Source organism: Acipenser ruthenus, chromosome 21 (assembly GCF_902713425.1).
Source record: "Acipenser ruthenus chromosome 21, fAciRut3.2 maternal haplotype, whole genome shotgun sequence".
Taxonomy (NCBI): domain Eukaryota; kingdom Metazoa; phylum Chordata; class Actinopteri; order Acipenseriformes; family Acipenseridae; genus Acipenser; species Acipenser ruthenus.
In genome coordinates this window covers 21200592-21226260 of record NC_081209.1, presented here as the reverse complement: position 1 = coordinate 21226260, position 25669 = coordinate 21200592, and the positions used below count along the sequence as shown (strand labels likewise).

Here is a 25669-nt window from a genome sequence, read left to right as displayed (position 1 = left end):
CCCCCCCCCCCCCCCCCAAAATAACAGGAGTTTTCTTACAAAGAGCTGCTTGTTTCTGTTGTACTCCTTTTGCCTTTGTCACTGATAATACTATCCCTGGATTGCAACAGTCTTTCTAAACATGGAGCATTCATTTTGCTGGTTGGTGGTCTGCAGTGACTGGGGTTTGTCCACGCGTCTGTGCTAGAGGAGACCATGTTGTCTTGCATAACGTCCTGGCCTCCAGGGGTTCTTCTGTGTCTACCTAGTGCAAGCCCCAGTGAGGAGCTACAAATAGGTGACGTATGGAGCCATTTGAAGTTTGTGGCTGAAAATGCAGCTGGTTCACCATTTCCATGGGTTTTGTTGCATGAAGGAAGAATATTGGGAAGTGCAGGGTCTGCTTTTGGGATGCTGACTGCAGCTGCAGGGGTCACAGTGTCCGTACACATCTGTGGAGCAACAAGACAAGTGAGTGCTAGTTTGTACTGTGTAGAAAGTCATGTCTTTTATACCAAAACGGAACAATATTCTCAGCATAAATCTTCACAGGACAATCATCGAATTTGCAAATGTAAAAGGTTAAGTATGTTTGTTAACATAAAAGGGAGGCCTGACTTTTAAAAAGTTAAAATATAATCATGTAGGAGGGTTAAAGCCATGCTGTTTTTTTTTTGTTTGTTTGTTTTTTTTAAACATCCTTCAAAATTAACAAAATTGTAATTATGAAAAAGTAGCAGATAACTAACACCTAAAAGGTCTTATGTTACAGTACCAGTCTTGCATGAAAACTATGCATCACGGTAAAAAGGGGTCTTCAAAATTAATGGGACAGGACCAGTGTTTTAAAAGTATACCAAGTATATTGCTAAAGAAAGCAAAACACAAAAATACCTTTAGTTTTTTTGAGATTGTAGTTTCATCCTTTGTATCATTTGTGACTTGGACACCAGGGAACCAATTCTTCAGCATCACCTCCACCTGAAGAAGGATCTTTATGTACCGCTCACTGGAAAAACAAAGAAATGCCACAATAAGAAATCTCGCCATTTTAAATGCAACTACACACTAGAACTTAAGTGTGTGTTTTTTTTTTGTTTGTTTTTTTAATAAAATCAATCATGATTACTACTATGCTTTTTGAAACTGAGAATGATGGATAGCTATGGGGTTGCTGGCAGATGGGAGTTTTTAAAACTTGTCAAAAGACACTAATCTCAATCTATTCACCATAGCCATTATAAATCCAAGTCACCTACAGGTGATGTGAACATCTGGAATACATTGAAAACAGGCCAATTAAAACACAATATTTTCTGTATTTCTTATTTTAAATTAATTGCTTTAGGTTTTAAAATGGCATAAGCCAGCACTTGAAAACCTATTCTTAGGAGCACAGTGCATGCTAGGTAATGTGTTTTCCTATCAATAGCATGCTTCTAAAGTTTGTGTATTTTAACACTTAATGAAATGTATATCCAAAAGATGTATTTGTGCTTCTCCACTGTATGTTGTAAGGGGGAATCGTAGATTTCAAGACTAAGAGCACCCCTCAAAATATAATTCACTGTAGTGGATCTGTTTGGTTCCACTAATAATTAGATTCTTAAAAATCTGCATTCAAGCCAAGCCAAAAGGGGTACCTAACTTAAGGAAGTCATCCAGAAACTAATTAAGTCACTAGCTTAAAGACAAACAAATCTCCAATGCTTCTTAATTCCAATTCCTAGAAGACAGATGGTTAATTGGAGTTGGTAGACATCACATGGCTTAGATTCACCTGCTGTGTACTCAGCAGGTGTTTGATATCTCCGGTGACACATTACATAGAACAATAGCTACTTAAAATGTCATTTTCTTTGTTACTTCCTACTGTACCCACCCCCAGAGTGTGCACCAGGCTGCCTCCTATTCATTAGTGTGTGTGGGGGGGTGCAAGCAATCTCACTTTTTTCTATCATACACACTTTTGTAATGAAATTAATTGCTGTTTTTAACACAAAGAGGGCATTTTGCCAGATATTTTTGAGTAATTTTTCACACATTCAGGAAATAGCTACTGTATAATATACTACAGCTATACAATGCTACACAAAAACTCTCATAAGAGGCATCAGACTGCAAGAGGATGTAAATGTGCTAGTTTACAAACAGCAGTGTTGGTGGGCTGGTAACTTGCAGTTCAGCATTGTCACAACCCCTCAGGGTGCGAGTTGTAATAGCAGTAATGCCCATTACATGACATGCATGCGAGTCTGTATTATTGAAATTAAAAACAGGGTACTCTGATGGAACCCAACTGATTCTGTGTGCTCTGAAGTATAAGTACTGCATTGGAAGTAAAGCATACACCACTCATAGATTAAAGAAAGCTGCCGAGATAATTACCCCATGTGTGGATTCTGCAGAACGCCCATTATTCTCTGGATTCTGTCCATAGCAACACTCTCTTGGAAACTGCTTAAACCTAAAATGAGAATTTCAAAATGAACAAAAACTTTCAGTGCAATCAGTGTAACAAACTACGTTGGGTTCTCTACAGTACAATAATGGGGCATCAGTGTGGAGTAGTGGTTAGGGCTCTGGACTCCTGACCGGAGGGTTGTGGGTTCAATCCCCTGTGGGGGACACTGCTGCTGTACCCTTGAGCAAGGTACTTTACCTAAATTGCTCCAGTAAAAACTCAACTGTATAAATGGGTAATTGTATGTAAAAAATAATGTAATATCTTGTAACAATTGTAAGTTGCCCTGGATAAGGGCGTCTGCTAAGAAATAAATAATAATATTAAATTAAAAACATCCGAGAAATTAATTACACAAGGCTTGGGCAGCAGGCAATACAGTCTTCCACGGCATATTTTTCTCTCTGAGCTTATACTTGGAGTAAAATCATGTTTATCTATTCTTAAACTAAAATAGTTTGATATATTTGATTTCTCCCCCTCCAAGCCAATAAATACCTTCGTAAACTAACATTCTGTTACCAGCTAAATTAACACCTTTAATAAAAGTAACAGGAAGCCACTTGCCAGTTAAAATGGTAATTTACCAAATCATTCTCCAACTCAAATTCGTTTGAAAATGTTTCATTTATTTTTAAATTGACACATTTCTATAACTTGGTCACGTTCTGTCTAGAAAGCCCTCCAATTGCTTACTTCTACAAACCAATATAAGAGATCAGTCATTTAGCTGTACTGTTAGAGAAATTAAACACAAGGGAAAAACTGTGCAGATGGGAAAGGTTTGCATAAGTGCAAAACTAGTTGATTCAACAGTTGAAAGAAATTGTTATCCATAACTATGACACACTCAATAATGATGAATTTTCGTTTCGACTACAGGTCTTTCTCAATGTCTTCGATGTAAATCACTGAATTTCTTACATTTATTTTAGTATTTCAAGAAGAGAGAAACATTGCCTTGTGTTTCATTGCCGTTAGTGTTATAAATCAGTGCAAGTTTTAGAGCATGGCACGTTAATGAATAATTCCCTACTACAGCTACTTGCCATCAGTTAACTCAGTTCTACGTATTCTACAGTGAAGGCTTGATGACTTGGTAGGGCAGTTGTTGATGTGCAGTAAGGAGATGGTACACACACATGTTCTAATATTAGTCGAAGGTCACTCACCTTTACTGTATCTCCCTGATCGGAGGCCAGTCAAGATTGAAGATAGTGGCTGGATGTAACACTGCAGCTCCAAACACTAAAATCAGAACAGAGGTTTTGTGATAAAAAGGGTTAATAAATTAAGCCTAATTGATACATGTATGAATAAAACTAAGAAAAAAAGCAGTTCAGTGACTAACGTTTTGTCAAAGTGTGAATCAAGGTCTTGATCAAAAACTAGTCCGACTAAGATCTATAGCCTGATCTAAACCAATGTCACTTAAAATACCCTCTGCTTCTTGTTCCCTTCAAATCTAGCCAATGGACATCCACAGTTTCTATACTGTACATTCTCATTGTGTGCAGCTTATCTACAGTACAGACACACAATGTCATGGAAAACACAAACATGATTATCACAGATCAAGTTTGCACCTTTAGAACTCTTATCCAGGTATGTCTCTAAACATTCAGACAACGAACCACACATTATATGTGCATTCTATTGATGTATTCATTTATTTTCAGATGTGAAGTGCTTGTTCCATTATATGATGTATATTTCGGTGTGGTAGCGTCACACGTCCACCAGGTTGTATACAGACATGCAGCCGTGATTTAGTCATTTTCCCATCTGAACGTCTCGGACAACAGTGACCTCATGGTATCTCTCTGAGAGTGGGTGGCGATGACCTTCGCTTGTAAACGCTTTTGAAGCATGTACAAAAAGAGAGTAGACTCAGAAGCAACATCCACAGTATGTACATGCAAGTGTGCCAAACAGACTGTTCCATATATCCCCTAGATTAGACAACAATAGATTCAATAGGATGAGTGGTCCTTTAGATGTGAAAAAATGTGCATACATGCAGACAGATGGGACATCTCCTTACTACATCCTCAGATTCTAGGATATACAACTCTGTACAGACATACAGGCACCTCAAATACTGTACATCCTTTTGGTCAGGGATAATCAGGGTTAAATTTAGCTAAGCCCGCCTTCCTTATTTTTTCCTGTGCTTAATGCGATGCAGAAAGCTAACACTTATCTAGGTTCGACCTGATTTTTTCAAAGTGTTTCCTATAGAGGCAGTAGTATCATGGGGGGAAATTTCCTCTCGGCTACATAGGCATATTGTTGTTGGCAGCTCTGCTACTGTTAGCTATGGACCCAAGGACTGTGCAGACTGTTATCATATTGCAGTGAGAACAGCTGAACACACTGAACTAGTTTCACCAATAAGCAGAGGAACAATACTGGTTGGACTGTTTTGTGTTTGTCAATATTTTGAACACCACGGTAATCCCTGAGGCAGTCATCACATGGATATTCAGCTTTACAGTCAGGTGCCCAAATGAAAAGTTCACTGTTAAACTTAATAGATCAACTGGCACCCCAAAAATAAATGGCGTTAACGATAGCATGAACTCTACTTTAATCCATACACTACAGGTGCTATTCAAGAACTGGGCCCAACTTGTTAACATTTTTGTTTTTCATAAAAAGGATGCAAATTGTTCTAAAATGTAATAAATCTTGCCAATCACCTCAAGTCTGTGAGCAAACATCTCCTATAATTACTGTAGGCTGCAGCTGGTGTTTGTCCAGCAGTCTTATTATGTTCTCCAAGGTTTTAATCATATCGTTGCAAGCTGGGTTAGAAATGAGTCACTGTCTGAATCTTACCTTGTGAGCAAACATCTCATCCTTATTCGAGTACCCCGTGTGTGCGCCTTCTCTCTGTTCCAGTTCCCTTGTGCTCATTTTCCTTTTCAGAGTCTGTTTGGCCATATTACTCTGTAAGAATTCAGACTGGTCAATATTCATACACACTGTGGAAACAGCTGCTTCCTGCGGTCCCGAATCGCTCCTCCTTTTCCAGGACACATCGCTTTTGGCAAGGTGTGAATTGCAGCTCGAGGGAACTCCTTCATTACACCGATCAGAGTCTCCAGGTAAATGGAAGTGCTCCCTGTCCAAGCTGTGTTTCTGCTCACTCGTAGGGCAGGTGTGAGTTAAACTGGACGGAGTCTCACTGGAACGGCAGGAGTGCTGTGGCAAAGGGGAAGTCCTCGCCTGTCCATCGCTTTCGGACTCAAAAACACTGTCATCATCATCGCTGGCCAACCAGTCTATGGAACAGTCCGAATCGGAAGTAGACATCCTAAGACAGTAGTCCTGTACGACAAGCATTCATTACTATCGTCTGAAAAGAGAGACAAGAATATGAGCGTTTAGTGGCACTTAACAGCAATTAATTTTGCATTATGATCCAGTAGGCAAAAATCAAGGAAACCATCACATCTGGAGAAAACCATTCACTGTTAACAGCCCGTTTCATCCCTCTCACGATCACCTGCATACTATTACTAAATATCTTGGTATCCCAGAACAGACAATGGTCTACCTTGCAACAAATTATTTTAACGAGCAAATCGCCTCACAGCAGTGGTATCCTAAAAAGTTATCAATTTTCTAGGAATTACGATGACTGGGGAGGGACTTTATTGCCTATTTTACCTACAGACAATTTGCTATAGCTTGGTATCCCGGAATCAATAATTATTATTATTATTTGTTTATTTAGCAGACACCTTTATACAAGGTGACTTACAGAGACTAGGGTGTGTGAACTATGCATCAGCTGCAGAGTCACAACTACGTCTCACCCAAAAGACGGAGCACAAGGAGGTTAAGTGTCTTGCTCAGGGTCACACAATGAGTCAGTGGCTGAGCTGCAATTTGAACCGGGGACCTCCTGGTTACAAGCCCTTTTCTTTAACCACTGGACCACAGTCTCCTATGATAATAATCCACTCTTTAAAATGCGTTCAGTGGCATCAGTTCAGTGGCATCCTGATTGCATTAACTACCACTGCAGAATAACTGGGTGGAATTAAGATAAATTATAAGATTAAAAGCTATCATCATTGAAGAAACATTTTGATGGTTGAAGAAGATTTAACATTCAAAGCTATAAAATTAATCAAAATCTTAGTGAATAATCTTGTAACAGGTAATGACTCAGTCCATTCACACGTTAATGCTTTTGTTTTCTCTCCTATCATGCAAAAGATCGTTCCAGCTCAGGGGCTTAAGAGTATCCAAGCATATTCAGCGCACATAATGGGAAGTTATTACTGTGCTTCTTTGCATTAAGAACAGATGAATCATACCTTAACAGAGCTAAACACACACAATCTGGTGTGAAGCTCAGGCTCAGTCATAACAGAAACAAATACTGCAAAACTGTATCAGACGCTTTCATCTGCTTATCTTGAATACCCAAACTATGGTTGACTGGAATAAAAATGAAAGTTTCACTGGAGTATTACTTCCAATCATTTAATTAACTTACCATGAAAAAGTATTGCTGAATTATTGATGCAATGCATATTAAGGCATCAATTTGTTACAGAACAGTTCTTGTCCTGTATACGTAATGGTTTCAGCCTTACACCAAGGATGGAAATAAGACTCCAATTGCATAGCAGTTTGATCCATTCCTGTTTATACTGAGTTTAATTAGACACGCCTGAGTTTGTTACATACTTACTGTGGCTAATCAAACTTGTATTAGACCCTGGAATAGGTGAAACTGCTATTTAATAGGAGTCTTATTTCGATCCCTGTTCCAGAAGGGTTAGTAACCAGTCCTTGGAGCAGGAGTCTGTTTAAGTATTTGGTTTTCAAACTTGAAGGCCACTTTATGCTTTGTTTCAAGAGGAAGCTTGCTCTTCCAGCAAAAGACAGTTCATTTGAATTCAGTCACATTGAGTGTTTACAGGCTTCAAATGATTAAAACAAAACTTTAAATCAGCAATCAAACTAAAAAAGAATGCATTTAAAAAACATAAAAATGAATAAAGTAGAAATAAGTATTGCTATTGATTCCACACAAAAACGGTATCCTTATCTCAGACGACTGTATACCTTAGCCTTATTTGGGTTATAAACGCAGTACTTTACAATATATGAAGGTTACAACTACTGGCATGCATTGATCTGTGAACATTAATATTTATTTTTAATCCTCATCAATATTCAGAAAAAGAATACAGTTCTTCATTTCCACTCACTGGTCCAGTCACTGGTGTGTTTTATAAGACCTGTACCATAGGAGCACATCTGCTTATCAGGTAAACTGATCATTGCAGTAAGACAAGGAATCATTTATATGAGGCACTTTAGTTTCACATAATGATACATTCATTTTTACATTGGCGTTATTACTTAGAAGTGTAGGAGTTCAGGTAGTTTTCAAAATGTTTGGAAGCTTGTTGCCCAAGTTATAAGGCTATGCTGAAAATGTCAGGTCTATTGGTGCGATCTGTAAAATGTTACGAAAAAAAATATATAACCAATAAACGTTGTGAAGCAAATTCCTTTTTTGTGTTTCATTTTGCCCATTTTTGTGCGTTTTACAGTAAAAGTATCTTGGATTGGTTTTAAAAGGTCTAAAATTCTATGCTTATTTCTTTGAGCGCCTTCAATAGAATTGATATCTGACTATTTTCTTAGCCAGCCACTATGTGTCAGTTTGTTACAATTTACTACGGGTTTTGTATAACTGCATATTCCCAAAATAAAACCGACGGTCTGAGATTCTCCGTTTAAAAAAAAAAGAGAAAACAAATCCCATGACGTGTGTAAATGCAGGGAGTTAATTAATAATGTATACAGCCGTCAATAAAAAATGAAAAAACGTAACGTTCAGGACAATCGCATCACACACATTCACATACTAGCGAGTCACACCAATTGGGTAGTTAAAAACAGTAAGCTGACTTCACATTTTTCTGGCCCAATGTGAACGCAGCTCATACATGGTTATACATTTAAAAACGTGTTCTTTTACCGGTATATTACTAGACTGTACTAAACGCAACACACCAGCTGAAAGTTACATATCACAAGGCGGGGCCCTTTTTTGACTGTAATCACCAGCACCCCACCCCGAATAAAGAAATCCCCCATCAGAATCAACGGTGCTGCCAGTTACTGCACCGTATACAAATTAACAGACACTGTGCTAGGTACAGAGCCCCCAATAACCTAATTCAAAGTTTAGAAGAAAAAAAAGTCAATTTTAAAAAGGAAGGTTAACTTAGCAATTTTCTTTAGGTAAATGACTGTAATTTAGTATGTAACATATCACGAGCTTCCTGCGATGCCGGACTGGAACGCTCTCGAGGTGCTGTAGAATATTTTAAAAACCAAACCAAAAACACCAACGTTCCGGGAAGTAAGCACGCTTCAGGTCGTTCACTTTCAAACACGTCCCGAGTGAGGTATCTAAATGATTTGGGTTATAAAGCTAACCATTACTTAAAAGAAACGCGTAACATACCTTATCGCAGAATAGAGCGTACCGCGAGTTCCTTTGTTCGTGAATCCAGGACGCTGTATACCGGTATTTCCAAACCCAGCTCTACAAGCCTGCGTGACCTAGACCTGTAAAGAACCCCGTGCAGTGGCTCCCAAGGCAACGTGTCTACGGAGGCGTGCACAGACTCGGCGAGCTTTCTGATTGGCTCTTCCAAGCCGAAGACTGAGCAATAAACATCGGGAAAAATATCTGCTGCAGCCGATAGGCTACACATGCTTGCATATTTAAATTAGATGTAAATTACTTACAAACACGTGCAGATTGGGATCAGTTTCATCGTTGCAGGCAGACAGGGTAGACATGTAGAAGTTGGAAGCTTTTTATTTCTTGGGAACTTTTTATGATTACTTGTGTCAGGCTAAGATCATTGTTTTCAATTGCTGTGAGATGGGAATATTTCAATGTAGCTGTGTTGTGTTTGTTGTCTGTATTTTGTAGTGTAACGTTAAACTGTGCCACATGCCATGGCTATAAATTAGCTCATGTATTTGAAAGGGATACAAAACTTCAGTTGTACTTGTATGAGTCCTGTGAGCGAATTGCGTTATTACATTACAAGAGGTTTTTACATTTCACAAGGTCCGTTTGCTTACATCTGTGTGATACAAATACGTGAGCCACAATGCTGAACGGCAGTCAGTTTCACAGCTGCTGCCTGGTGTAGATATCTGCCTGGTCCATGAGAGCAGTTCGTGTTTGAGTGCGTAATTCAACGTGCCTCACCTTGCCTTTGGCAGTTGTACCGGGATCATGTGTGGTAATAAATTGGTCACAAATGATATCTCTACAGTTTGTTCAGATGGTATCGGCGAATGAGATCATCTAAACGAATGAATGAACAGAAAACGTGCACTACCACCGTCTCCTCAATCAGTACACGTGCTCTCCCAAAATTAAAAATGGGCACAGCAGAGTATTTACTTTGTGCAAATAATTTTGCTAGGAGAGAGTCTACCACGTTCTTTCCTTTAAAAAAACAAGCTAAAACCGGCCCTAGTTTTGTGTTGCTGAGGTGAAAAAAAATTTTATAACCAAAACGTACCAGCCACTTACACAAACCCGCCACCCGTCTGTACATTTTCTGGTTTTAACCTTGAAACATGTACATGTTATAATGAAATACATCAAACCTGATTATAAAAAAAAATGTGTTAGATCGGTCACATGGAGTCCACTCCATGCAGGCAGCGCTCACTAAATGCCAATGCTGGCATATGTTTTAAACATTTCTGACAACTGTTAACTAAGACTTTCATATCAGGAGTATAAATAAGTTTCTCCTAACAATCTGTCAGTTAAACGGTATGCTTTGTTAAATGAAGCCCGTGATCAATAGTTCATGGTGATGGGAATGTGTGCCTCACATTTCTGTACATAGAGGACAGGTGGGGAATAGTGACGTTTTACTGTACTGTATTTGTATGTGTTTGAAAAAAGACCACATAGATTGTACGTCCTATATAAAAAAAATGTACACAAACATGAATAAATGATTGGATGGAATAACACATAAAAAAGCACATTGTATTAGTTGAGCGGGGTGAATCACACCACGTTGGCTTTCAGATTCTGCTTCCACGCAGTCCTGAGGCCATCTGAGGATCGCAAGTCTGAGAGAATGAGTCATCTTCATTCAGCGTGAAAACGTGAGCCTGTGCGGGAAACACACCACCCTGTCCTTCCCTCTCAATTACTCACCTGCTTCATTAATTGAAAATACTTACACAACACAAACACACGCAATTCACAATAGAGTCATTGCATTTATATGTAAAAACAGCCAGATTTTAAACACCCTGGGTACAGATTAGTCCGAGTCAATAGGGTGTAGGGACACCACGATCCCAGGGCGACCCTGTATTATTAGTAACATAATGAACTGCGTAGCTTTCCAAACCCTCCTTGACCTTTTCCCCTGGGAATATCAACACAAAATCAATACATGCCTTTACAAAAAAAGGCTAGTTTTCTGACTTTGCATTTCTAATTAGGAGTAGAACTGGTGGTTGAGATTAAAACTCGCACAGATAAAGATAGTTCCTGTTAGAAGGCTGTTAAACATAAGTTCACAGTTTACATTACACAAGTGTGTGTGTGTTTTTTCTTTTAAATTGGATACAATTATTCAAATTAAGAGTTTAAAAGGATCTTATCAAATGCCCTTTCTGGGGCAATCGCAATACTGTGGAATGCCCCTGTACAAAAAAAAAAAAAGAATACTGTACACGATTGTAATTACGAAACGTTTACCTGTGACAGGACTGCGCAAGACACTGACTCGATACGACCAGGCAGTGGACGTTTCAGGGAGAGAGCGGCTTTACAGAAGACTGGACTGGTCGTCTGTGTGTATTTGTTGACCCATTACCACGTAAAAATCAAAAATCATATACGAGGCACCACTTTGAAACCTAATTTGTTGTCCAATCTTGTACAGAGCTGATATTTTCAACATAGGGATCTATCCAATTGATCAAACAGTAGCATATTAATAGGCCTACCACAACTTGATAAAGCCAGATCCGTCACCATTAGATCAAATGGTTATACAAAGTAATTAAATATGAAATATGTTTTAAAACGTTGTGGGACTCTTCACCTTTAATCATCAGGAGGCCAATTACAGATTAAAACGAAGAGAGAGAGAGAGAGAGAGAGAGAGAGAGAGAGAGAGAGAGAGAGAGAGAGAATCGCGATACAACAGGATACTCGTCAATCACTAGACATACTGAAGAAAAGTAATTGATAAACTGAATACTCACTATTTAAATAATTATTAAAATAGTGAGTTTTCAGTTCATGAGTTACTGTTCTAAAAACATTGGATAAAAGAGAGAGAATTGGTTAGTAAACCAAGCTAAACCCTGCCTACAAAATAATGGCTTCTTTATCACCAGGCTTCTTTAAGCTGAATAGAGCTATTTATCTATTGGTGTCGATATTAGAAATCCTGTCTGAAAGGAGTCATTACCAGTGAAAGGTTGACAGCTACAACACAGACACACAATGCTTTCCCAGCAGCAGCAGGACCTTTGATTTCAGCCTCTGGTCACAGTAGAAGGGCTGCTTTCCTGCAAAGACAGAGTGTCTGACACATGTGCTGAGCTCTGAGGAGGATAAGCCCAGCCCCCATTGCAAAGACTGACTCCTCACATAGACAGCCCTGCCTGACTCACAATTGTCTGTGGCTAAACGATCACAATGTAATGCTGACAGTGTGTGTAAATGTCTGAAATGATGCCAGTGAAATCCAAGCGACACCAGGCTATCGAGCTCCAAGGCTGTGTAACATGTGACCAGGGTACATATTTCAACACAGTTATGTAATTCCACAGCACTACACCACAGATGCATACACATGATGCTGGGGGAAAAATTGCTTTAGAAATCGTTGCATAATTCCCTCCCTTACTACTTCAGCATCCTTCATAGGTCGCTAGTCCAAAGATTTCTATATTTCAATACTGCTAATTTGACTAATCTATTTTGTGTATCTGTTAGCATTTTAAAATGGCTAAATCCCTGTCTTTGTTTCCTTCTTTGTTCTATATTGAATTTTGCTGATAAGGGTAGAAGGAAGTGGTTTAATAGCAGGCTGTGTGCTGCCAGGGTCAGCCTTGGAGTCAGTGTAGACTAAAGGTCATGGCAATGACGTTAAGAGAATCGTAGGTTAGGAGGGGTGTCTTCAAGGGAGCGTTGGCAAATTATAAGCACCACAAGCAGGAGTAGGTATTACCTACAAATTATTATTTTAGGAAAAGCAATGAAGGTTCAGTAATATTTACAATATATTGGAGGGAGGGGACTTGGTGGTGCAGCAAGAGGATTAATAAGCTTGTCACCACTCTGTCAGGTTTCTATTCAAATGAATTAGTAGTCTTGCATAAGGTCAGGAGATTTTAGGGAGAAGCTGTCATGACACTTTAGTACGTCTTCCTCATAAGGACACATTTCTAAAGCAGCAAATTAAAAAATAAATAATAAGGTATAAATAAGTGCTTTGTTTTTTTATATGTATTTCGGTGTCATTTCAAATGTATTATTTGTTTGCATTATCATTATTTGAAAGATAGCCTAAGTTGGTGAATCCACTTTACATTTTGAAAAAAAAAAAAAAAATATATATATATATATATATATATATTATATATATATATATATATTAGCATTCCTTTGGAATCAGTTTTAAAGCAAAAATGTGGATTCCAAAGAGATCACAACGAGTCCTGTCTAGTCATCAGACCTGACTGACAGTCAGTCAATCAATCAAGCAGAAAGCCCTGCAGCATGGGCCTCACTCATCGACTCTCCTGCAGGTAAAAAGCCAGCTTTGTCCGGTCTCTTATCATACCTGTGTGTCAAGTCACGCTGAGCCTCACCTCATTCTCTAGACTAATGACTATTTCTTCTCTGTCAATGTCATTTAAAAGTGAACTCCGATATATATATTAGTTTTTTGCATTCTAAACTAAAATATACTAATCCCAAGGATGTTGCCATACAGTTATGTAAGTTAGCGAGGCCCATTCTGGGGTGTAATTCCTGTGTTTGGAACCCATCCCAAGTTCTGAATATCAGAAAGCACAGGGAATCAATCCAGCTATTTTTCTGTAGGATAGCCTTGGGGAGGATGGTGGGGGAGTCAGTTTATACTGTAGCTTCATTTACAAATGGCTAAGGAGAAGCTTCATTAGTTGGGTGGTCATGCTTAATTTTAAGGGGCTTTTAAAAAAAACAAAAAAAAACTAACTGTTAACAACCAGCTTAGTTACACGCTTACAAAGGTTCATTTTGTGTTAATAGTCGATATATATTGACCTATTTTTAAACTAATAAAATGGCCAAATAAAACCTTACTGGAATAAAAGTGCCTTTTAACAAATGTAACCACATACACACACTACCGTTATGTATTTTTATAGTTCATCCATGACATCATCCACAGAATTTTTGAAAAAAAAACAAGTTTACTGCAGTTTATTTTTCTTTCTACACAGCTGAAGGGCTTTTGTCCAAAACATCCTGAAAAATGACTTTAATCATTTAAACCTTTTGTGTACATACAAAAAAAGTCATAGTATATATATATATATATATATATATATATATATATATATATATATATATATATATATATATATATAATTGGTATTCATGGAACTTGATATTTTTTTAATTGTCAAAACCTATGAGAAAGTTTTTTTAATTGTCAAAACCTATGAGAAACACACACAGCAAAGAAATTCTAGAATGAGAGTGGGGTTGATGTAGGCTCACTAGTCTTTCATTACTACTAACACTATTTTAAATCATAGAAATACCAGCTAAACCGCTGAAATCCAGATACATTTAAGACTTAAGATTTTTACAAAACTGCACGATTTTCAATTCTTTTGTGTACTGAAGATTGAAACACTTTGGAAGAACACAAACACATACAAGAAAAACAATCATTTGTTTCAGAAACAACCTAAGGAAAAATGACAGATTGTTGATTGTTTTGCCTGTCCAGTACTAATGATTCTAGACTAAAGTCTGGCATGCACAGTCACTTTGTACACCCTACTACAAACAGCCAGGTTCACACAAAATATTGATCAGCTTCAAAACAGTTTACAAGGGCTGTCTTTCAAAACCATCTATAAAGTAAATCAATAAAGAATCTGAGGGTTTTATTATTACAATGAAGCTCGTCTTTGCAGTCACCTGTTCCTATCAGCCAATAAACCTTATACTAGTGAATGACACTGGAATAACCCATCTGTCTTCAGCAGCCTCATAGTATGTGCTGTCCTTAGGTTACCTTTTTATTCAGGTATCACTCTGCATTGTTAACAAACGATATGCATTAATAAGTGCATTAAACAAGGAAAAAGCAAAGTGAATCAGAAATCACTCAGTTCAGGCGACTCCCACATAACAATAAAACAAAGTATTAAGTTGTAAGTAGAGGGGTTGGATTCCATTTTAAATTTCCTAAACGGTGAGATTTGAACATATTTGCAATACTGGTAAGCAGTCAGAACAGGAAGCATTTCAACACAGGTTCAAATAAATGACTACAATATGAATGTGTACAAGTCTACATGTATACAGCATTAAAGTGTATATGAAATCGACTATGAATTACCACTGAATAATACATAAATAACCTTACACTGTATAGTTACTACTGTAAAAACACGAAGGCCAACCTTTATATTTCCTGTGCATACAGCTTTTCTGATGAGGTTTAAACGTTGACAACACGTGTAATGTTTATCGTTTGTAATCGGCCCAGCCTTGTATATTCAGCACTTGTTGATTTGTCCACTAGGGTTTACTCCTGTTAGTCACTCCAGTCTACTTTGCCATGGATTGTGTGTCACATACAATACGTTCTGTGCATGTTCCCTGGCAGGAAGTCACCTTGCCCACCGGAGTGACTAACACCCAGAGTCTTAACAGGGATTATTTCTCCATTCTGCCCGTCACGACTACTGCTTGAGCTGGTTATAGCAGCCTCTTACACGCGGTTTGCATGACATACTGTCTCTGCTAGCAACAGCCCCTCTCACTTGCCGGCACTTTCTATACCTAACAAACAAACCTAATTGTGACAGGGAAAGAAAGAGGAATTTGACAGGGGCTCAATATATATATTATATATATATATATATTATATATATATATATATATATATATATATATATATATATATATATATATATATATATATATATATATATATATACTGTATATATACACACATACAAAATGTTATTTGAAGCTACTTAATCTTTCAGCTGCTTCTGCATAATGCTGCTCTCTGTTTTATGAGCACTTTGTTTGTTTTCATCGTTTTTAGCATCAAGACCTTCTTAGCTGAAACCCCCACCATGTATTCCATCTGCACTTCAAAGCTCTGCTTTTCATTTGACATGCTGTTTCTTCTTAGATAATCAAAGGGCAGCAGATAATGTATTTTGCTCAGACCCAAGTAATAAACAATGCCCTGCATTTTCCATTGGGGCAAGCCGCAGTGCATCTCAGTATTAGGAACGACACTCCATGGCAAATCAGTTACAGAAAGAACGGACACACTACATATGTAGTGCAGGGTACGTCATGTAAGCTGGTTCGAATCCTGCTAGTACCAAGTTCCTGATCTTGGCTGGGGATCCACAGGGAGTGCTGCATTGACATGTTTGAGAGTCCTGAGGGAATAACACACATTTCTGACCTCCCACATTAGGCAGGTCACATGTCCTCCAGCTCTTCAAAAATAAAAAGAATGTGCGACTCCTCCTAATCCTGCAGCAGTCTCGGATTTTATTACTTTGTATCTTTAGTCTTTACTCACTTTTAAGACTCTTCATATATATACTACGATAGTATCGCACTATAAGGAAATAATATAGAGTAACTACCCCTTGTTTGCAATACAACATTAATATTTCACCAGCCATCGGGTTAAACTGACATATTAAAAAGTAAAACATTTAAACCTCAACTGTCCAGACCGTGTGTGTCTAAACATTGCACAACTACAACCCAGCATGAGCTGTTTAAACAAACAGGACAGACTCCAAACGAATGGAAATCATAACAGTGCTGTGCAGAAGTGCTACAAACCCAACTGACACAAAGCTAACTCTCCAGACAAAGATATGACCAGATTAACAGGTTAGAGAGTGCAGATCTGGATGATAGGAAGGTGTCCACCCACAACCTAAGTCAACAGCTTTGGCATGTGGTATGTACAAAAAAAATATTTTTTAAGCCCTTTCAGGCTTGATAGACATAGTAACTAATTGCAACTGAACAAAAACACCCAGTTCTGGAACAGATACAAACATTGTACTGTTAACAGTTTTAAGACTAACATTTTTGCATTTACCTGCTTGGTAGGTCACAAAAGTCAGGCTGATACACAATTCAAGCTCAATACAATTGCAACTTTTATCTTTACAAAATAATACTGCAGTATGACTGAACTGGGTGATACGCTGCAGTATGCAATAATACTCAATAGGTATTTGGAAGAAGGACTACTACAATACTGCAACGTTACTGCGTCCAAAACACAGCAGTCAAATATATCTGAATGGGTTTGCAGACTCCAGCCATCCCAAAATTCAAATGTTTATCACTACAGAAATACTTCCATGGAATATTATATCACCTGATGTGCACTGCCATGTGCAGTGTTCATCTGTGTAGTTTGAAAGAAGCACTAAGGTAGTCTGTTACACCATGTCCTTTCACCTCAACAGTTTATCAGGTCAAAGCCCATCACTGCCTGCAAAGCACATCAGTCAACAAGAGAAGCAGTTGGTTGGTTAATGACAGGAAACAAGATGGCACATTTTTACTCTCCAGGTGAAATGACCTAGAAAGTGCAATAAAACCCAGGCCTGAAACAAATTCTCACAGAGCAAGTAGCTTCAAATGTTCAAATGACTTTTTTTTTCCTTTTCCCTTAGTATTGGTGCTTTCAGTCATTCTGAACAGTTCATGGTGCTGTTGTTCCAATAGTGAGTTCATATAATTCTCTAAATCTTCCTTTACTTTGTGCTGGGACTGGACATTCCATTCAAATCATATGGCCCTTCATCTTTTTTACATATGCAGACAGATTGCATTACTATGTTGTAGCACTGCAGTATAACACAATACCACAACATTCTCTAGAAGTGTGTTTTATAGGAATCTTTAAAAAGTCCCAGCTGCTTTAAACATGTGTGTGGTTAATACAAGTTGTTTGACAGCTCCCCCCTACCACTAAAGTAAAATGGTTTGACCCCTTTGACAGCGGCATTAACTCACAGAGTCAATGAGTTCATAGCACTCTCTTTGCTATGATTTACATACCATCCACTAAGTCGGTCACTGAGTTCAACACATGGTGTGTGAACACAATGACACAGCTGTTGCTAGGAAGGAAGGTCTTCAGACTTGATGACCCTGTGATGCCTTCATGACCTATAACCAGAGGAACTAAAGGAGAGCGGATTCACGAAGTCTGACAGAACAATATGAATGTGTTTTATTGAATACACTAACTGTAAAGCAAACACTTTTATTCTCTTTATGTACAAGCAGTTTATGGTCATTTTATCTGAAAAGTTTCTTACACAATGTTCTATCTGAGGTGCGAGTCAAGGACAAGGGTCTATATTGGACGTTTTGCCTACAAGTTACTGCCAAATATCTCACCTTTTAATGGAACAACCATAGGGTTGTATATAGGGGATAAACGTGGCTGTAGCAACAATCCTGTACTTAATTCTATGAAGGCCCTCTTGTGTAATTTGACTCTATAAGGTAATTCTTTCTATAAATATTAAAACACAATATTGTTTAAAGATGACATTGAAAAAGTGACCAGTTATTTTCTACAGATATGCTGCAACCCACTTTCTGTTCATTAGGACTGGAGAATAATAGACTGCCAATCCCACAAGCGAATCGCCTGCCGAACCTTAGCAAAGGATGTTACTAAGATACTGAACTCTGGAGGTAAAGACCAGCCTGGCTAGTCTCTGCCTGGACATGTAAGGTGCATGGCCAGTAGGAGTCACTGATGATTTACCTCCCTCACCTGGCAGGAGAGCAAAGGCCAAATCAACGTGATCTGCATTTAGCCAAGCTGGGCAACTCGGTGCAAACACTCTCATCACCCACCCTGCACTCCAAGCAGCAGTGCTCTCAGAGTGAATTCACAGGAAAAAATCATGCCAAAGACTCCCCAAATCTCCATCATTAAAAAAGCTTCTCCATTAGAAACCTGTTCAGTATATCTCTAACTGGGTTACTTTGACATCTCATCTGCTTCTATAGGGCAAGCAGTCACAAGAGTGCTGCACATTGTGATTGATGTTGAGAGCTGGGTATCTGTAAAGGAAGCAGAATGCGATTTGACTGCATCAAGTCTCTCACTCAGCTTTAAAATACAAAGGATGTTACAGAGAAGGAGATGAACAAAACAATACCCCTCCCATTTCAGACGCACACAACACAGGAGACCTTGATGACAAAAGATAAGCCACAATGTCTTCCTAAGCTGTAACATCTACATAATGAATACCTCTCACTGCTAGGACAGGAGCGTGTCTGTTTAGTAGGAAGCTTTCTACAGCCTACAAATACTTGTGAGTAATGTACACAAACTGAACTGTCATCAAGATATGCATGCTGACACACAGTACATGCAAGACCATGTAGGGATAGGGAAAAAATAATAAAAATGAATAAAAACAGGCACCAATGCTATTTTAGTGTAAAAAAAATACACTATTTTCAGGGCACTGCAGATTTAATAAATAAATAAATAAATAAATAAATAAATAAATAAACATCTCCATAATGATGCTGTATACAGGTATGCACTTCACCAAATCTCTTTATCTAACTGAGTCCCATTCTATTGGTGCTTGACAACAAGCACTGCAGGAAAATTACTGGAACAAAACCAAGAAACTAATACTCTTTGCAGACTGACAGCCTAACACTAGCTGTCTAAATGGTTTGGATTGAATGGTATCAGCATGGCAGAAGCAGCAGTTTCCAACCTAAATTGCAAAGGCATTGATTTGTCCTTGCCAAAGGGATCGCAACGTGAGGTCTGAATACATCAGCCCGATGAAGTAAAGTGAATCTCTCCAATCGGCTTGGCGATTATGTTTTTATTTTCTCCCCCGTGTTCCAATTGTGATGGCAGCGGCACAGCCGCATGCTAACTGGAAGGCAGTCCTCACAAGACCAGTCCTGATGGATGTTATGACAGCCGGATACAGGAAAATAGCTCCACTAATGGAGCCATGCCTCTGCAGGCACTTAGATGACAGCTCTGTTCTCGTAACAGCTCGTTTTCAACGAGCCACAGGCAAAACATAGGTAATTTTAGAACTGAATTAAAAAGGAAGAGAGAATTTTAAAATAAAATCAGTACTTGGGACATTATGCTCCAATCATGTCCTTCACGTGATATAGCTACGATGAAAGCAGTTTATTTTTAACAATTATGTAGTACTTGTAGGGATAAAAGAGGTAGGGGCAATTCCTTTGAAGGAATTTATATTTTTGAGAAATGTATATTTTAGAGACATCATTCTTGTGATTGTTCAATGGCTTTCATTTGAAGTCAGTTTAATGGACTAACAGTGACTTCAGTTTAAGTAATGTGTTGCCACTGTGAGAAACTCATTTTAACAGAATGCTGCAAATGGTAATTTTGAAGCACAACTATGCACCCAGCCTGCATAGTAATTGAGGATCCCAAACACCTCAGGTAGGACTTAAAATGTAATTGACCCTGGCTGTTCAAGGCCTGTTAGGACGTCTTAGACCCATACATCAGATTGCGTTATTTGAAATCACCTGGAAATTATGTTTTGTTTTGTTTTTCTAAATACAACACATTGACAATCCTAGTCTGACACACATCATGCAATTCCTATATAAATACAGAAATAGTACTACAATGTATCTGATCATTATTTGCCATGGTTAATAACGATTCCAGCAAAAAAGACTCCTCAAAGTGAGGATGCATATACCGGTAAGCGTTGCGCTGTGCACTGAAGCAGCATCAGAGGGCATCAGATGATTCTTAATGGTTAGGTTTAGGGTTAGGTATTGGGTTTGAGGTTAGGTTTTAGGGCAGGGGTTGCTTAAGGTTAGGGTTGGGGTTGGTTAGGGACAGGGTGGCTTGATTTCGTAGAGTTGCCAAGCTCTGGAAGTGAAAGGTGGGAGTAAATGGCAAATGCCCTTGAATCATCTGATGCCCTCAGGACACTTTCTAGGGGACATTCCTTTACGCTGCAAGCCTGTAGGTGACACAGTATCCTGTGCAACATATGCTTCCCCGATCTTTGATTCTGGAATTTTTGCAGGAATACTCAGTGAATGTGGCAAATAATTAAGAAAGCACAGACAACAGCAGAGAAGAATACAGAAAACATGATATCAAACACATGGAGGAAAATTGTGACGGAATATCCGTTTAAAGACGGGTAGCTTGCGATGCTCCACTGCATCTACAAGGGAAATTTGCTGGACCTGCATCCTAACCTCAGTGGCTTGTGTCTGCTTTTGACTGTGCCTGGCACAGGAGCGTCAGAGGAGAGAAGCATGTCTTGCCTGAACATGAAATTAATAAAAATAACGATTTACTTTCTAGAATATCACAGAAACATTTGACTGGACTAGGGCAGATATTGATTGTGCACCAGATTTGCAGAAAATTGGATTATTCAGCTAGAACTGCAGACTGTGTTTTTTTGCGATTGCTGTACTAAAATGCAATATATTTAATTATGTTGTTGTTGCCCTGTTTGAAAGTCATTGTATCGTAGTGTAGTATTACTGGTAAGAACAGGGAAGAGGGGCCCTGGAATCAAGCTTTGCATGGGGCCAATGTTGGACAAACAGCACCACTGGATTCACAATCTGGCCCTGCTATACACAAATCATTAGGGTAAGGATAGAGTCTGCAGGCAGAACCAGATAAAAGACAGCTGGGAGTCATACCTCCAGTGGCATAAACCCCGTCCACGTCTACCTATGACATAATATAATAAATCTCTATCACTATGGCAAATTACCATAGGTCGTGCTGCATATCATAATATAGATTGAAATTCATAATAAAGCCATCTCACATCTTATAATACCTATATGGCAACTCATGCTAAGATCCTGTCATTGCGAATTATAATAAAGCCCATTTTGTACTACTTACGGCAATTTACAAATCACTTTTTGTAAAGCCTATTGCAATTAATAATACAGCCCTGTCACACTGAACTACCGATTGTATTTTGTGATGGACGTTGTTGCTTTATGTAAGAAATCATGTGTCGGTTACTATAGTTATATAACCTACTACTGTACAAATTGTGAATGGCGTTGCAAAGAACGTGTCAGGGTTTTATTATAAAATGCGAAAGGGATTACAAGTATAAAGTGCAATACAAAAAGAAAAGTTCTTCTAAAAAGCCAGTGCACTTGAGTTTGAATGGGTGGTTATTCATTTCTTCATCATCATACAGCCTACATTGCTGCACATTTTTCATTGTCACTCGCTGTACTGTAATTCTTTACTAGCTGTTTATCATTTCCACTCATAATCACATTGGGAGGCAGTGAGGCCTCAAGCTTTAGCTACACCTGAGCCACTTTGCTGTACAGCTAGTTAGACTTCAAGCTGCACAACTAATACTAGAAACCACAATCAGACACCGGACACATACAGGTACCTTGAGTTAATCTCTCAAAAGTACGGTAGAGCCCATCTCTACAGTCTCAACTGCATGCAGGTATTCTGGAAATAGCTACAGCAATGTCCATATCAACCATATCCAGGTGGTTTCACAGCTGAACATCCAACATCTAATATTTTGTACCACTTTAAATTGGAATACAATTTACAGCATTCTTTATCAATACTAAACAGATATATTGTTTCTCTCTTGATTTGACTGTGGGGTTCAACGTGACCCCAGATCCCGCTGGAGACTTGTTTTTTTTTTCGGGTGAGAAGATGACTTTTTTTCAATGTGTTTTTGTATTTTCCTGAATTCACTATGATCGTTTACATACTGCATCATATACATTTTATCTATTTCTGCCAAACAGTCTTCAGAGATATCTGTAGTAATACTAAGAGAAATAAAACTATGACAATCATTTAGACTAGAAGTCTCAGTCACAATGCATTATAATGCATGTGTCCAAATATATCATAAGCATTGCTGTACTTACAGGAGCACTTTTAATAAGATTCAGCACCTCAACCAAAGCCAGCTAGGCTCAGTTCACTTTGAAGTGCCAGTGCAAACAGTAACATAACACATTACATTAGCAGATTTTTTTTCGGGTGGAAAGAAACCCATTAAGTTTTGATTAAGATGTATGTGCTGATAAAGGAAGAACTCCAAATTAGCTCTCGATAGATGGATGAGATTAATAAAAAGCAGTTGACCTCAAATTTGAGACAGACGCTTTTTAAAAACAGGACCAGCTTGGCATTTTCCCAGAATAATATGACATAAGACACATTACAGCAATTATAGTCGCAGTAATATATCATTTATAACATAATGACATATAACTGGACATAATGGCACTACAATAGCAATGCAATGAGGCTCTGTATTAATGATGATAGGACAAAACAAGCTACAATAGTACAGTATAAGCCATTAGTAGAATGCACCATAATGTATTTCATAGTTTAACATACCAATGGTATCAATCATTGCATTATCATACTAGCATATCAGTACCAGTATGCTATCATATTATACCAGGATCACTGTCCACCTTAAAAGCAATTCCATGTACTTTGATCAGGAAAATATACAATACACTTTGGTTCTATTTTTTATTTGATATATTATCAAAATGTGTTCATTGAATGATTCAAATTCACTTTGAGATGCCACTGATTGTGGAAGGTACCATCTTTATCCACTATCTGCTTGATTGATTTTTCTGCCAATCAAATGATCATATTTTTGCCTGAAACTTTGCACAGCTTTACCCTATTTTTCCCCAACAAATGTTCCCAGCGATATGTTGATTGAATTAAAACAATAAATGATACTGGAAATAAAATAAGACCATCTTGATGATGGTTCAGTCCCCGATTCTTGCTAAGACAGGGTTATTTGACCTGACCTGCCCTCCACTCCAACACATCCCAGAGAGACTCATTCAGAAATCTTCAGCAATGATCTAAACATGCGGAGAACACGTGAAACAGTTTCGTTTGATGTTATATTTCAATCGCCTTGTAAAGTGTTTCAGGCTCATTAAGAAGAGGCACACTTCATCGACTCAGAGAAACGGCACCAGCAAACAGCTGAATGCGAGTGTTAAAATGAAGCCTTTCCCAAAACTGGAAAAACTGCAGCAGTGAAATGTGTATTAATTCACATTCAGACACAGTAATTCTGAAATAAAACTATCAGTGTTAAAATGAAAGGGAGAAAAAACCACGAACACACCCATTTACTCGTGTTGGTAACTGCTGAAATATCCCAACAGGGAAAGCAGAACCAGTTAATGTTGCAGAACTAATAGAAGCGCAGTGTTGGGCCACGTAACCACTCTTAAATCACCAGCGTTGTTTATTTTGAGTTTAACGACGACAAGGATGTCGTTTTTTCCACTTAGTCAGTGCAAATGTTGTGATTACTATCAAAAGTACTCACACAAAAACCTTGTACTGCAGTTAAACTCAAACAGAGCCAGCTGGAGTCTGGGTATTTACACCTATAAAAACGCATAATCACGTGAAACCCTGAATTTAATTTAGTATTTGCTTTCATTTTGTTATGTAAAGAGACAGCTGATAGTAAAAAGAAAATAATAATAAAAAAAAACTATTGTACTTTACCGCTGTTTGTTAAATATTTGCCTTGTAGTGCTTTGTAGGTTGCAGTTAACTTAAATGCAATCTACATTATGTTCTCCAGTATTTGCTAAATATTTTTAAGGTCTAGCAAACAAAATACGCCCATAAATCTTATTGGTTGTGCAATTCTATTCGCTATATAATTCTCGAATGTGTTTTTTTCCATTATTGCAGTCCCTCAGTTGTACCAACAAAGGCTAATGATTTGGAAGCAATACTGTGAGCCTGGGCCTAACTGGGAAGATCTAGTATTTCTCGTCAATGCAGAGATTCATATCAACTGGTTCTGTCTTTATTTTGTTCATTAGCCAGTGTTTTTTTTTTAAAGATCTGTATCAGGAGGCGCTGTGGTCGGATATGCTCATTTATACATTAACGTTCGTGGTTGTAATATCGTACCTACCTCATTTACGCATCTGTGGGCAATACTCCTTGAAGAATGTGACACAATGAGAGTCCACGTCATGAGTCAATACACCCTCTCACTCCCAGTAAGGGGGCTCAGCTTACAAAACAATTACATACATTCTACATGTCGTGCACCTTTATTTACGCCATAGGTCTCAACTGTGCAGTTTTGAAAGAAACCCATTTTATAGCATTTTATTTTAAACCATCATATCTGCTAGTACACTAGGCAGTACTTACTGTCACTTGCATATCCTAGATCATTTCACCCCAGCTGTGTCTTCTGGGTCAAAGCATGTTATTGGATCCAAAGCATGTCAGTACAAAGGGGAAGCAGATGGCTCTTTAATGACAGGACAGAGGGCATTGCATGGATGGTGACATGACCAAGGAAGGGCATCATGACATATTTCATTCAAGACAGCACATTTGAAACCTGTATGTTTAGTGGCGGTGCACACAAGGTGAAAGTATCACTTGATTATATACAGTTTATTTATTTAAAATATATATTTTAGCACTTTATCGGGACGACCACAAATGTGGCATTCAAGTTCATCCCATGTATGCTCAATTGGAGCTTGGGATAATAAAGTATATTGTGCCCTTGTAGAGAACATTAATGTGGTAAAGACATGTAGTGTAAACACTTTAGATAAGTCTAACATAATTACTCATCTACCTTATAGTGCATTAATCCAGCAAAGGGTTCTATTTTTAATGGAGGTGCATCATTGCACGTGTAGTTTATATAATAAGCTTTTTACCAGCAAGTGATACAGGAATTAAACAGCCCAAATGACAGTAAATACACAGTGCTGCATGCAGCATTCTACTCAAGTAGCATTGTACAATGGTAAAGCTTAAATAC

General features: G+C 38.2%; 1 protein-coding gene across 1 annotated transcript; it reads right to left on the bottom strand.

Annotated features, from left to right (window-relative positions):
• Nucleotides 1-4: 4 nt before the first annotated feature.
• LOC117429621 (circadian-associated transcriptional repressor-like) lies at nucleotides 5-9112 on the bottom strand. Its single transcript, XM_058995020.1, has 6 exons — nucleotides 8949-9112; nucleotides 5285-5804; nucleotides 3616-3691; nucleotides 2368-2446; nucleotides 874-988; nucleotides 5-431 (listed from the first exon to the last, which is right to left on the bottom strand). Exons 2-6 carry the CDS (start codon nucleotides 5789-5791, stop codon nucleotides 36-38), a joined length of 1173 nt encoding a protein of 390 aa, XP_058851003.1. The 5' UTR covers nucleotides 5792-5804; nucleotides 8949-9112; the 3' UTR covers nucleotides 5-35.
• Between the last annotated feature and the right edge of the window lie 16557 nt (nucleotides 9113-25669).

Coding starts and splice junctions, on each gene's coding strand:
- LOC117429621 (XM_058995020.1), bottom strand. CDS start 5,791: ATGCTTGTCGTACAGGACTACTGTCTTAGGATGTCTACTTCCGATTCG. Junction 3,692..5,284: donor ATGAGATGTTTGCTCACAAG/GTAAGATTCAGA, acceptor TTCTGATTTTAG/TGTTTGGAGCTGCAGTGTTA. Junction 989..2,367: donor CTGCAGAATCCACACATGGG/GTAATTATCTCG, acceptor TTGTTTTTCCAG/TGAGCGGTACATAAAGATCC.